Raw genomic sequence first — 13312 nt, forward strand, 5'->3', positions numbered from 1 at the left:
TGAAATCTTTCTAGATGAGCAAAAGCAGACTTCAAGTCACAGCTATATCTTTATAGAATTTATTAAAATATTACAGCATTCATTCATGTTAATGAAATATTAATTTAATTAATCGATAGAATTAATCAGTTTGTTTAGCAACTTGATTGATTGTAATAAATAATATAGGGAGCACCTACTGGAATTATTCTAAGTCCTTAGAATACTAGGATGAAAAAGCCAAGCCCCTGTTTTCACAGGAGAGATAGACATTACACAAGTGAAAAAATAAATGAAAGACACAATGCCAGACTATGATAAGTGCTATGATTAGAAGCAAAGACGGGTAACAGGAGTGAGAGCTGGAGGAACCACTTCAGACAGAAGAGTCGATCTTTTTGAAGAGGTGAAACCTTAACTGATATATCAAGAAGGAGTCGTGGGGCATGAGAAGTTCTGAGGAACAGGCACTGGGCAAAAGAAATAACACATAATAAGGATCTGAGATAGAATATGCTGGGAGGGTTGAGGAAAATGAGAAGGAAGCAGGCTAGAAAGGCATCTACAAGGTGCATAGAGGCAGGAAGGAACTGGGAAGCCCAGTGGAAGTTTTTTCAGATGGTGTCTTGCAAGCCATTGTGTTAAACACTTTCCTACAGAATTATCTTTATTATTATAGGTTTAGAATTATTTTTCTGATTTTAAAAGGAGGTAACATACACATCATTCACAACTTATCAAAATATTCTCCTACTGTTAGATATTTAGGTTGTCCAGTTATTTCCCCCCAATACATATGTAACAATTTTACAGTATTGCACATAACACTTTGTCCCAATTTCTAATTATGCCTATGACAAGACATGTTAAAGTTGCCTTTTAATTACTAATAACTTGTTTAGTAACACATATGACTTAAAAATTGCGTGTAAGGAACTAATACAGAATATTGATGCTAAGTAAGTTAATTCACTAGTCAGTTCTCTGATTCTAATTTGCCTAATTGGCTTAAAAGAGCATGGTGTTAATGCAGTAGAAGTTAACAGGCAGATGGCTATGTTACCTTATAGCAGTGCTGCTCAACCTAACTAGCAGGCATCTCTGGTTTTATAGGTCATAAGTAACACTTGTCAACCATGTTGATGGCTCAGCATATCCGTATCACTATTATTAGAAAATCAATGTTAAGTCCATTCTCCTGGGTTACTCCATTCATATACACTTCCCCACCCCGCTTTTCCAAAACCCTGACTCCTTTCCCCTATACCACTGAAATTGATGACCCATGCCTTTTATTTTACTGAAGCACATTGAAGCAATCGAATGAAAATTTCATTATTATTTCACCTCCAAATCTTCAGATTGTCTGCATTTATACCCATCAGCTGTATATTTTCCCCTTGCAATAGATGCACTGTCCCTGTTTCTATCTAAGATCAACCCTCCACTTCAGCGCTGGAGCCTGTCTTTTCTCAGGAACTCAAAAAATTAGCTCTGACACCATCAATTTCTCCCTTTCAGTAGATTGTCATCATCAGCATGCAAACACGCTCCAATGTCTGCATTCAACAAAACATAGGCAAAAAAACCTCCCTAGACTTCCCTAGGTCTCTTTCGCTGCAGCTCAATTTTTCTGTCTCTTACAGCAACAGTCCTTGAAGAAGCTGGCTGTACTTATTGCCATTTTCCCATTTCGCTCCTTCAATCAAGCTTTTTTTATGATTTCTCCACCAAATCCACTATTAGCAAAGTCAAGAGCAACATCCATTTTGCTATTTAATTTTCAGTTTTCAAAGCTTTTTCTTCTCATAATTTATCTTCCCTCCATCTTATTATTATTTTTAACCTAAATCTAGGACACTGAAGTCTCCTGACTTTCCAGTTCACATATGCTCCCCTTTGGTCTCTTTTTCTGAATTCTCTTCTTCCAGAACTGCAAAGTTCAGAATCCCAAAGCACAGTCTCTAGCTCTCTTCCTTTCTCTGTTTTCCTTAAGTCATCTAATTCTTGGGCCATTAAATTCCATTTCTATACTGAAGACTCATATTTACATCTATGATTCAGTACCTCTTTTGAATGTATGACTTAACACATTTTACTGTTTACTTAAAGATGTCTAATGGGCAGTTCAGATATAATGTGAACAAAATAGAGCAAGTGGTTCTATCCTCATATTCTTTGTCCTTTCCTATCTGCCCACTGCCTGCCCCAGCTCAAAAAATGGAAATATCTGATTCTTCTAACAATTCGAACTCTAAGTCTGAAAGTCAGTCTTGATCATTCTCTTCCTACACCCTTCATAGACAACATCAGCAAATCCTGTCACCCTAACCACATATCATATTGTTATAACAGGTAGATAGTTAGGCATGAGCAGAGAAAGGGTGCTTGGCGCCAGAGGAAGCCACACATCATGCAAACAGCAGGGTTCATGGGTGGTTAAAGAAAAGGAGGAACCTCCAGACTGACAGGAAACCACACCTTTCGGGGTAATAAGTGTCCTGGGGGCAAATTTCCAATGTCCAATGTCCGGATGTTACTTGTTGCTCATTATGCCCGCATAATAATAAAATTAAAATAAAATTAGCTATGCAGATAAGAATTACCCACCATACATACACCAATGCCACAACACTTCTGATAAAACTAAATAAGGACAAAAATCCCTCCTCCCTTCGGGAGGGTGAAGCTGGGATGAAAATTAAGGAATACAACCCCCAAAACCCACTTTCCCAGTGACTATCCCATCCTTAAAATTAGATGCCCCGTACAATTGGTGTGGCAAAAAACGCAGGACACCTGCTTGCCTCTCTGTCTGCCCCTCCTTAAGAGGTGTATTTCTCAAATAAATCTTCAATTTTCTTTCTCAATTTCCATCTTGTTTCTGAATTCTTTCTGCGACGAGACAAGAACTTAACCTTTGGAGACAATATTGAGACTAGAGCTAGATATAATCTTAAATGGCATCCACATACATACTTTTGACTATCTCCACTGCTCTCTCTGCAGGTTTAACTAAAAGCATCTATAACTTAGACGTAAATGTATCCACACTGATTTTCCTTTTGCTATTCTTGTCCCCTACAGAATATTTTCACAATAGCCATAGTGATATGTTATAAATAGAAATTAGATCATATCATTCTTACCCTATTCAAAGTCTCATTATGTATTATATATTGGCCCAATTCCATACATTTTTAGAAAGCTGAGAAAAAGTAGGAGTCATTTGCTACTGTTTTAAGTTCATCCAAATAGGAAAATCAACTTATAACGTTCAAATATTTTAACAAAGACCTATTATTTAGTTTTTTTAGGGAAACATTAACAAGATGTAGAAATTAAAAACTGAACGAAAATTAGAATAATGATAAAGGATGCTATTTGCCAGCAATTTCCATGGCTATGGTTTTGACAAATAAATTCAGGTTACACTCTGAAAATAAAGAAAAAAAGGTCACCACAGATGGGAATTTGTTTTTATTCATGTTAACATATTTTTAAAAAACATTTTCCAAACAATGTGTGTGTTTTCCTCTTTTCAGCTGGAAGTACATGTGAGTTTCCATTCTTTTAAGGCAGTTTATCAATTAAGCCAAACAAAACAATCATCCAGAATCCTGAGGACAGCAATTCCAGTGAGTGTGAAAGACAGGCTTTCCTCTCTCTGGGAAGGGCACCTCCCCCAGCAGTGGGCAGCTTCAGGAAAAATAAACACAGATTCAACAGACCCTGGAGATCTGAGGGGTGACAGATGTCACAGACAGACTGCCTGAATATGCTGCTCCAAGTCTTTGTCTTTTCACATTCTTTTCACTTCTGACATCTTCTCAGAGAAGGTAGCTTGAGATTTGGTCAAAAACATGGTAAAATAAAGATTTTGACTGTAAAATTCTCTGCAAGAACATGAAATTTATATTAAGCCAAATTTCCTTCGTTACTAATACCTTGTCTAATCATTCACATTACTTTGTCACGAGAGCTTCCTGTAGTGCCTATAAATTCCAGACTCTCTTTTTTTTTCTGAATATGCAATTATTTTATTCCCCTTCTTCATCTGCATATGTCTTCAGATTTAGCCATTCCAGAGTTGTCAGGGAAAATAGTAGGGTTTGTGTTTCATTTGAATTTTAGCTTGACTGTTTGATAATGTTTTCCAAATAAGATCATGTCGCTTGTGCCCCTGTGGAGAGATTTGATCTCATGCAATACTCAAGAGAGTGGACTCATTCAGAAAACAAAATGCTTACAACCAGGAAAGCGAGCTAAATCTGGAAAATGTTATAACCCTGATAAATGACATTTATAATATAGTTTCTTCAGTTTTCTAAAAGAAATCCATAAAACTGCTACAATTTGCATTTTTAATAAATGGTAGAATTAATTGCAGATGGAACGCCTATTTTTCCAGGGTTAGAAGATTGCAGTGAAATATTCTTTTCTTATTATTTCCTAAGCAATTAATACTTTATGGTTTTTATACAGTATCTTCACATTATGTCTATGTAATTGCAGATTCTGCTATCTTTGTTTTCAAAACTGTGCTTCTGGTTTTACATTTTCTAAGGAATACTTTAAAGAGAAAAAAAAAAACCCAGTGGTAATAATTATTTGGTTATTTGGCAATATTAAACTCAGCTTTTTTTTTAATTGAGAAGAAGGAAACAGGAAGCAAAAGGACAAGAAGAATTGGACTCATTATGCCTCACACCATGGTGCCACAGTTAACATATTATATAAATGCATCCAAAAGTGAGTAGTAGGGGGTCTGGATGTAAAAAATGCTTAATGGATTAATTTCAGTGCTCATAAAATCAAAGTGCAAAAGCACAAGTCCATCCATTCTGCAGGCTGCCTGATGCATCTGGTGTATCAGGCGCCCCCAGAAGGGCCGCATCCGTTCCAGTGCCTGGCCAGCTCCAGCCCTCTTCAGGAGCAACTACAAAGTATGCCCAATTGTGTGATATGGTTCCCCTCTCAGGACTAATTGAGAGCACCAACCTCATTCTCACTTGTGATTCAAATAAAAGATTTGAGGACCTGTCACTAGAGATTTTTCTGGCAGAGTGGAAAATGGACAGAGTGTCCCTGTGGTATCAATGCAGCTACTTCGTTACAAAATGCCTAGTTTTTACACTAGGAACAAGATGACATTTCTTGAAATGCCTCCTAATTACTTCGGTTTTATATATTATATTACCTATGAGTGTGAAAACCCTAGAGTCCTACAATTACTATTAGACTCATTCCTCTAGCAGGTTACATGTGCTAATGAAGGAAAAAACCTAATTATAACTCTGTAAGTGGCTGTTTATTAGGGACTTATTCTCCTTTTACCCTTCTAAGCTGCTTTTCTGGATGCATCAAGCTACATATTTTGCCTTTTCTTAATATTGAAAACAAATCTTTAAAGAGGGTAAGTCACACCTGGAGTGCTATGTTGGAATGTAAAGCATCTTCAATATTTCAAAATTTCTTCATTTGGTTCTCAATCAGAAAAGAGATTTAACCAGTCTCATTTTCTTTGTATTATTTTCCATATAATAACAGTATTTAGTAAACATTGCTCCCTGGTTACCTATAGTGAACTGAACTGGTAATCCAAAGCTTCAACTGAATTTTCCATGTAATTTTAAATACAGGACAGAATAGAGGTTTGTGACCAATATGAAAGGCATGGAAAATAGTCACTTATTTGCTCTTTCTGGCCAAACAACCATGAATGCTAGAAGCAGAAAAATTGATTTATTTCACTATTTGATATCCCTTGAGTTATATTTTTATATAAATTCCCACAGACCATCAAAGTACCAATTGTCCCTGAGTGAATTCAGAGACAAAGAGGCTGATATTCTGCCCTCCAAAGCTAATTTGGCAACTGCCAATCCAAACTTAATTGCCAAATGAGTTCCCAGGGTCATGTTAGGATGATGGTTTACAGTGAAGAAGGGGATTCTGATAAGGTTATCACAGACTGAGAGCATAAAAGGGGCTGCAATGGACAGTGCTGAAGTAGACACAATTCTCAAGTAAATTCTGCTACTGTTTCAGGATCAAAGAAACCCCCCTTCATATGAGGTCTTTCTAATCTAGAAAAATTACTTCAAAAATACAGTGGTTTCAATACTGCTTTTTTTTTTTCTCTTTAAATTCAAATATTTTTAAATTCAAAGCCATGGGACTCTTAATGGAAACATAGTCTTTTATTTTAAAATGGCTCTGTGAAAAATAAACCTATAAAAAACATCATTTTATTTATTTATTTATTTTATTTATGGCTGCACCTGTAGCATATGGAATTTCCAGGGCTAGGGGTCAAATTGGAGCTGTAGCAACAGACCTACACCACAGCCATGGCTACACTGCATCTGAACTGCATTTGCAGCCTACACTGCAGCTTGTGGCAATGCTAGATCCGTAACCTACTGAGTGAGGTCTGAGATCAAACCTGCATCCCCACAGACACTGTGTCAGGTTCTTAATCCACTGAGCCACAACGAAAACTCCCAGTATAACTGTTTTAATTTGGCACAGAATAAAAGTTGTTGTTCTAGGATGATCTCTGACTAGGTTTTGGAAGCAAATGGAATGGCGATTGCTTAGACCATATTTATACCTGTTTTCTTTTTATTTCCAGCAGAATACTACCTTGGAATATTAATCTCTGGGCTTTCATTTTTCATACTTAACTTTTGCAAACTTTACCTAGTGAGTCAGTGACACTCTTCTTACTTCAGAGAGAATTATTATTGTTTTAGTAGGAATGCAAAAAGAAAAAAGTAGTTAATTTTTTTACTTCCAAAAAAGGCTTTCAAAGTTCACATCAGAAATAATAGCTTTGAAACTAAAGCTTTTGATTTATAAGAGAAAATAAAGAGAAAATAAAATATTAACTAAAGAAAGATTGGGTGTTGAAAACTGCACATAGTATATTTCTTAATAACAAATTAGAGAGAGAGAGCAGATAAGACCGTAGAAGCCCAAATCAAGAGAGAACAGAGCAAGAGGAGCTAGAGTAGAGGGACAAGGCATGCCTTTGAATGAATAGCAGATCTTCGCGTGGAGAGCAGCAGACTCAGCACATAGAAGCTGTTACACTGAATCCCACCAGCAGCATGGAGACCCAGAGGCATCAAGTCAATACCTGGAGACCATCCTACTATTCCAGGGAGCTCAGGTTGGCCATTTCCATTGCTCTGTGGGAAGACCTTCTACCAACATTTTACATGCACAATAGCTGTCAATCATCCTGCAGAAATAATGCTCATGCTCAAGACTTTGCTCGTGCTCATAGAGATTCTACTGTGTGGAAGGTCCTCCTTTCAATACCCAATACACTTTTAAGCCCCACAAAGAAAGGATGGTATTCTTGACCCCCATAGGGGCATCTGAAGGGGGAATCAGCAAGAGGGAAAGACATCGAAATATGAAAGTACATATTAGAACAGCTAAGTTACTAGAGCCACAGAAACTGTTTATGTCATCTAGTTCTTGTGGAGAAAAAAAGCAACTAAAATCTTAGAGGAAACAGTAGAATTGTGAAATGGTTTACACTGCTTCAACCACAAGAGCAAAGGCAGCTGAAATCCAAGTGGGAATTCTCAGGAATCTTTGTGGCTCCCAATGAAAGCTTCATTGAGCATATAGGAATTTTGCTACCCTGGGAATAGGGATGTGCTGCTTCTGGAAATTCAATTACAGTTACAGTAACAAAACACTTTACCTCCTTTCAATCTTTTGTGTTTCTGTTGTCATCCATTTTAGTTCTAAATGCAGTTAAATTCCAAAAGACTTTAGTATTATGGTTTTTATTGTTTTTAGTCACATATTTATCCTATTATCTTTTTTGTTTCTGAAATTTCATTTATTGTTCTGGGATTTTTTTCCTTCTGCCAGAAGAATTTCCCTTATTTTATTTTTTTTGGCCACTCCCATGGCATGTGGAAGTTCCCAGGCCAGGGAACAAACCCACACCACAGCAACAACCCAAGACACCGGGTCTTTCACGTGCTGTAGCACAAGAAAACTCCAGAATAACTTCTTTTAGTATGCCCCTTCGTGTATATTTGATACTAGTGAATTATCTTGGATTTTGTTGCCTGAAAATGCTTTTATTTCACCTTTATTGTTGAAGGATGTTTTTGCAAGGTATGGAATTCTAGGTTGCCACTTTTGAAGCACAATAAATGTACCAATAAATTGCCTTCTAGATTCACTTTGTTGAAAGGTCAATTGTCAGTTTTTTAGATGTTCTTTGAAGGAGTGGACTTTTAATTTTGGTCACTTTTAAGATTTTTTCCCTTGGATTTTGATTTTTAGCAGTGCTGCTAGTCTATACCTGGATGTAGTTTTCTTGGTATTTATTCAACTTGAGATCTGAAAGTCTTGTTGAATTTGTGGGTTGATGTATGCAGTCACTTTTGAAATACTCTGATATACTGAAATACTTCAGATATTGCTTCCGTCTAATTCTGTCTTTTTTTTCCCTCTGGCAATTCAATTATTTGTATATACCATCATTAGTTGAGCTCCATATATTTCTGTTTTAATATTTTTATTTTTATTCCTTCCTTTTTGTGTTTGTCAACCTCTCTCAGTGCTTCTGCAGGATATTTCCTATTGACCTATCATCCTCCACTTTACCAATTTTATCTTTTGCATCTACTACCAAACACACCTCATGTGTTCTTACTTTTAAATGTTATACTTTTCAGTTCTGGAATTTCCATTTAATTCTTTCTACAGATCCCAAAGATCTTAGGGTGAATTCTTCATCTTTCAACACACTATCTCCAGTTTTTCCCATTATTTTCTTCAACATTTTAAGTCCTTATCAGGTAATTACAATATCTGAATCATTTGTTGGTCTGTTTCAATTGTCTACTTTTTCCCTTCACTATCAATAAAGTGGATCTCTCTTTCAGCGTATGTAAGAATTTTCAATGGCCTAATATCGTGCATATAAGTAAATTGTTGGCTAATGCTATCTTTAAGATATCTTTCCTTTTCCTGAACCACACAGATAAAGTGATGATTGGTCAGTTTATTTCAATCGAGGACTGTGCTGAGTAGAGCCTGGATTTTAGCCCTGGTAATGTTTAGGGTATCTCTCCTTTGCCGCTGGCTTGTCCTGCAGCTTTCTCAACTGTAACCCATTTATTTTGCAGAGCCCCTCTTCTGTCTTCAATCTCCATTTTGTAAGACTGACAAAAAAAACTTAACTCCACTTTTCAGTCTTTCCATTTACACATTTAGCTTTATACAAAATTTATCAACCCTAAGAAGAAAACTGTCCATGTGTTTGAGGCCCTCTCCCTTAAAGCTATGCTGATTTATATACATAATCCAAAAACAGCCTTCTATGAGTTTAAAGCTTAGATTCTTAGATGCCTTTTCCAATAAGAATCTGCAAATGCCTCCAGAGTATAGCATCTTCAAAAGGTCACTTCATCTCTTTGAGGTATTTACCTTTCCAAAGTATCATTACTTCAGCACACCTCTACTGCTTTTGATTTATTGTCCAAAGTGTATATCAAAAACACACAATAAAAATATGCATTTGAGGCTTCACCTCATGGTCAATCTATAAAGATGTCTATAGCCCCCGAATACAAAAAATTATTTTTCCTGCTTATTCAGTTTTTTTGAAATAAATTTTGCTTTTTACTTCTCTGGGTAAGACATGAATTAAGGAAGCTGGATTTTTGGGGGATGGTGATAAATTCTTTTGGACATGTTGAATTTAAGGTGACAGGGGAACTGACATAACACAAGCAGAAAGTTGGAGATGTGGGACTTTACCTTAGCAACAAGGTCAGGAATAAATATATATATCTGGCAGACATATGTGTAGAGATGATAATCTAAATTATGACAGTGAATCACATTTTCACATAAAGGAATGTAAAAAGACAAGTAGAAAAGTCCTATTCCTCACATTAGGGGCATTAAAAAGAAGTGGAAAAACTAAGGAAACAAAAGAAAATTAAAGAATAAAATAAGCAGTTTAATTAAATGCACCATTAAAGGAAACAAGATAACAGGGTGGTTACAGCTTGACCAAATTAAAATAGGTTGGTTCATTTCTATTTTGGGAGAAAATTAAATCATATTTAATTCTCAATAACATGTAGGACATTTATCCTACATCCAACTGCAAAATCTATTTTGATGTTTGGGAAATATTTTCTTCCTAATCCATTTAGTGGTAGTTAATTGAAGTATTCTTAGACTATCTGCATTTTACAGTAAGAAGGATAAAAATATGAATCTAATCAATTATATTCTTGATATTTGCTACATTTAGGTATTCTTTATTAGTAATTACACAGATATTTTTGCTTCTTGAATAATAGCATTAATTCAAAAAAAGATTATGAGATCTCTCTCCATACCACCTTTTTTCATATGAAATCATAAAAACAAATTTTGATACTGCGTTGATTTAACCAAGAAAAAATATCCAAATATCATATGTCTTTTCAAATGAATAATTCATTTTTTTTAAATAAAAGGAATAAAACTGGGATTGTTGCAATAGTATGTTATTCCACACAGCACTCACATCTGGTTTGAAGGATTTGTTCTTATTGCCTACAGTGTATGACAGGTTTTATTCTCTTCCTGTCTCTTATGTTTGCCAAGGGTACAGTTTTATTCCTCAAAGCTTAAATAGGCCACATTCTTATATTGCTTTTTTTATATGCATTTTTTTTTTTTGTCTTTTTAGGGCCACACCTGTGGTACATGGAAGTTCCCAGGTTAGGGGTTGAATGGGAGATGTAGCCACTGGCATACACCACAGTCCCAGCAACATGGGACCCGAGTCACGTCTGTGACCTACACCACAGCACATGGCAATGCGGGATCCTTAACCCACTGAGCAAGGCCAGGGATCGAACCTGTGTCTTCATGGATACTAGTCAGATTCAGTTTTGCTGAGCCATGGCAGGAACTCCTACATACAAATTTTTAAAGTGAAAAGTTATATCTAGATCTCAGAAGCAACTTTCAAAATCATTAAAACATGACAGCTTTCTAGATGTTGTGATTAAAAGCATTCATTAGATATAATTAATTGCTCTAGGCTATGTTTAATAAGGTAAGTTTCTGATAATATAATGAAGCCCAAGAGATATATCTTGCATCCCTAGTATCAAAGGGTTAAATACAAATAAATTGGGTTGTTTTAAGTGTAAAATAATCTCTTGGTTATTCCTTCATGATCTGTAAGTTAATTGTTTTATTTCTAAAGACAAGGAGTGCATCATTCACTAATGTTGCCTATAAATTACAAAAGTAGAAACTGAGATCTTAAAATAGTCATATAAAGAAAAGTGTTAGGATGCAATTTCAGCCTGAGTAATTTACAATTGTAACACATCCAGTAATATACAGGTTTTTACAGTTACCAGAAAAGCACTAATTTTTTCCTTGTGTATAACTATTCAAACACTATTTCATAAATTTCATCTTCCCAGGTGTTGAACCTAATAGATTAATTACCATATTATATGTGTTTTCCTTCTAACAATGCACTTTGAAGTTAACTACAGAACAAAGAACACATTTCTTCTTTCTTCAAAGTATATCATTTCAGTTGATAACTGGGATAACTCCCCATTTCTCTATATATGATATGTGAGCAAAGATAATCACAACCGAACAGAATAATACAACAGTACAATAAGACTATTTACATGAGGAATTCTTAAAAATATGAATCCAATAGTCCAGGTCACATTTCATGCTCCAAGGTAGTTGCTTACAAAGTTTGCAAACACTTTGGGTTACAAATTAATGTCCTCTGTGTTTAATAGGTCATCTATTAAAATATCATTCCAGAAAGTAATACACTAATAGGATATTTTTGGATATTTATTACAACACTAATATCTAAACCATTAATGCAAATAATGTGGAAATAATTATGCAATGTATATGTTTAGTTTTGCTATATTATGTACTAATTAATACGATAGTCCCAATATTTTATTGGGATCACTGAGACCAAGTTTTTAAAAAGCAGTCTGGCTGATGAGTTTTATTTTCCTAAATTTCATTGGAATAATAATTTAAATATATTGATATTTTAACAATAATGTTGGATTTACACAGAGTTTTTGAAGAACAAAATATATTACCTATACAAGGATGACTACAAAGTAAACTGAAGATCAACCAGGTCAGTCCTGAGGATCATATTACTATAATCAAGCCATTTCATTTCTGAGGGTACCCCTTAGGTTGATTAATGATGCTAATATCTGTTTCTTTCATAAGTACATGGCAAATAGTTTAGTAGAGAAAACAGAAAAGACACTGGAAAATGACAACACAAAATTTTAAACTCTAACAATAACTAAAGTTTGCCTTAGTATTTTGCCACTTTTTATCACATCTTGTCAATATTCATTACGAAGAAATCATCACTTTGCAGAAATTTTATGCAAATAAATACACTTCTTTCACATATAGAAAGATCACAGAATTTCCACCCTGATTCTACTTTCCATATTTCTCCTTCAGCCTCAAACAAACTGACCCATTCATATGGTCAAACAATTTTACTTTTTGGTGAGGTGAGGAAAAATAATGGTTTGTATTCTGTAATCTCCGTATTATCAGCAGTTTCAGGAGTCCCATTTTTGAGCTTTCATATCTCTGTGCAATTTTCAATCACCATTACTTCCTTCTGGCACTGTTTGACTTGAAGAATGTGAGGCAATTGCAGAAGCTAAGGAAGTAAATGGTATAAATACACCTTTCTCAAACCCTTCGAGCAGGAAAGGGAGGAAAAACCTGAATGGCTAACAATATAACTTTGCCTTTATGGTTTTCCTTTAGATTATTTGTTAAAAGGAAATTATTAAATTTTCATGTGCTCTGCAGAGCCTAGGCTTGGTTTATAAGATGAAAAGAAAGGGAAATATTATTAACTGCTTCATTGCCACAGAATAGTCATTACCTACCTGTGTGCATTAGAAGAGTTCTTAGATATTTGGGTTGCAAATATCTTGAACTCTAATGTTTGAGGATGTGTACTCACTGTGGTTTCAATGCTTATGTCCAAGGTCATGCAACTGCAAGCTTTATGCCGTGCCTGCAGTCATCACGTGGAGTAGTATAAGCAGAATTACAGAATATTTGTGCAGCTAGCTTGGCTCAACTTCTTGAATGCACTCTCTCTCTCTTTTTAATATTAAACAAAGTCTCTGATCTGTTGGATTATTCTACTCAACCAATATGCCTCATGCCTGTCTTCCAATTATTAAGGCGATTATTTAAAATTGAAAGTATCATTAAGTCATTTTAGTGAGGACTCTCTTTGGAA

The 13312-nt window shown here is 35.3% G+C and overlaps 1 protein-coding gene across 30 annotated transcripts in view; it reads right to left on the bottom strand.

Annotated features, from left to right (window-relative positions):
* Nucleotides 1–13312, bottom strand: part of NKAIN2 (sodium/potassium transporting ATPase interacting 2) — a 1025455-nt gene that overhangs the window by 462864 nt on the left and 549279 nt on the right. The window contains exon 4 of one of the 30 annotated variants that reach the window (XM_084958005.1): nt 3994–4162. The exons of the other annotated variants lie outside the window; for them this stretch is intronic. Coding sequence (XP_084814131.1) covers nt 4073–4162 — 90 coding nt within the window. The 3' untranslated portion in view covers nt 3994–4072. Of the gene's footprint in view, nt 1–3993; nt 4163–13312 lie in introns of those variants that run through there. 30 annotated transcript variants of the gene reach the window in all.

This window comes from Sus scrofa, chromosome 1 (assembly GCF_054392235.1).
Source record: "Sus scrofa isolate SSC_HxYL_T2T_F1_AM1 chromosome 1, Sscrofa_HxYL_maternal_Yorkshire_Landrace_v2.0, whole genome shotgun sequence".
Taxonomy (NCBI): domain Eukaryota; kingdom Metazoa; phylum Chordata; class Mammalia; order Artiodactyla; family Suidae; genus Sus; species Sus scrofa.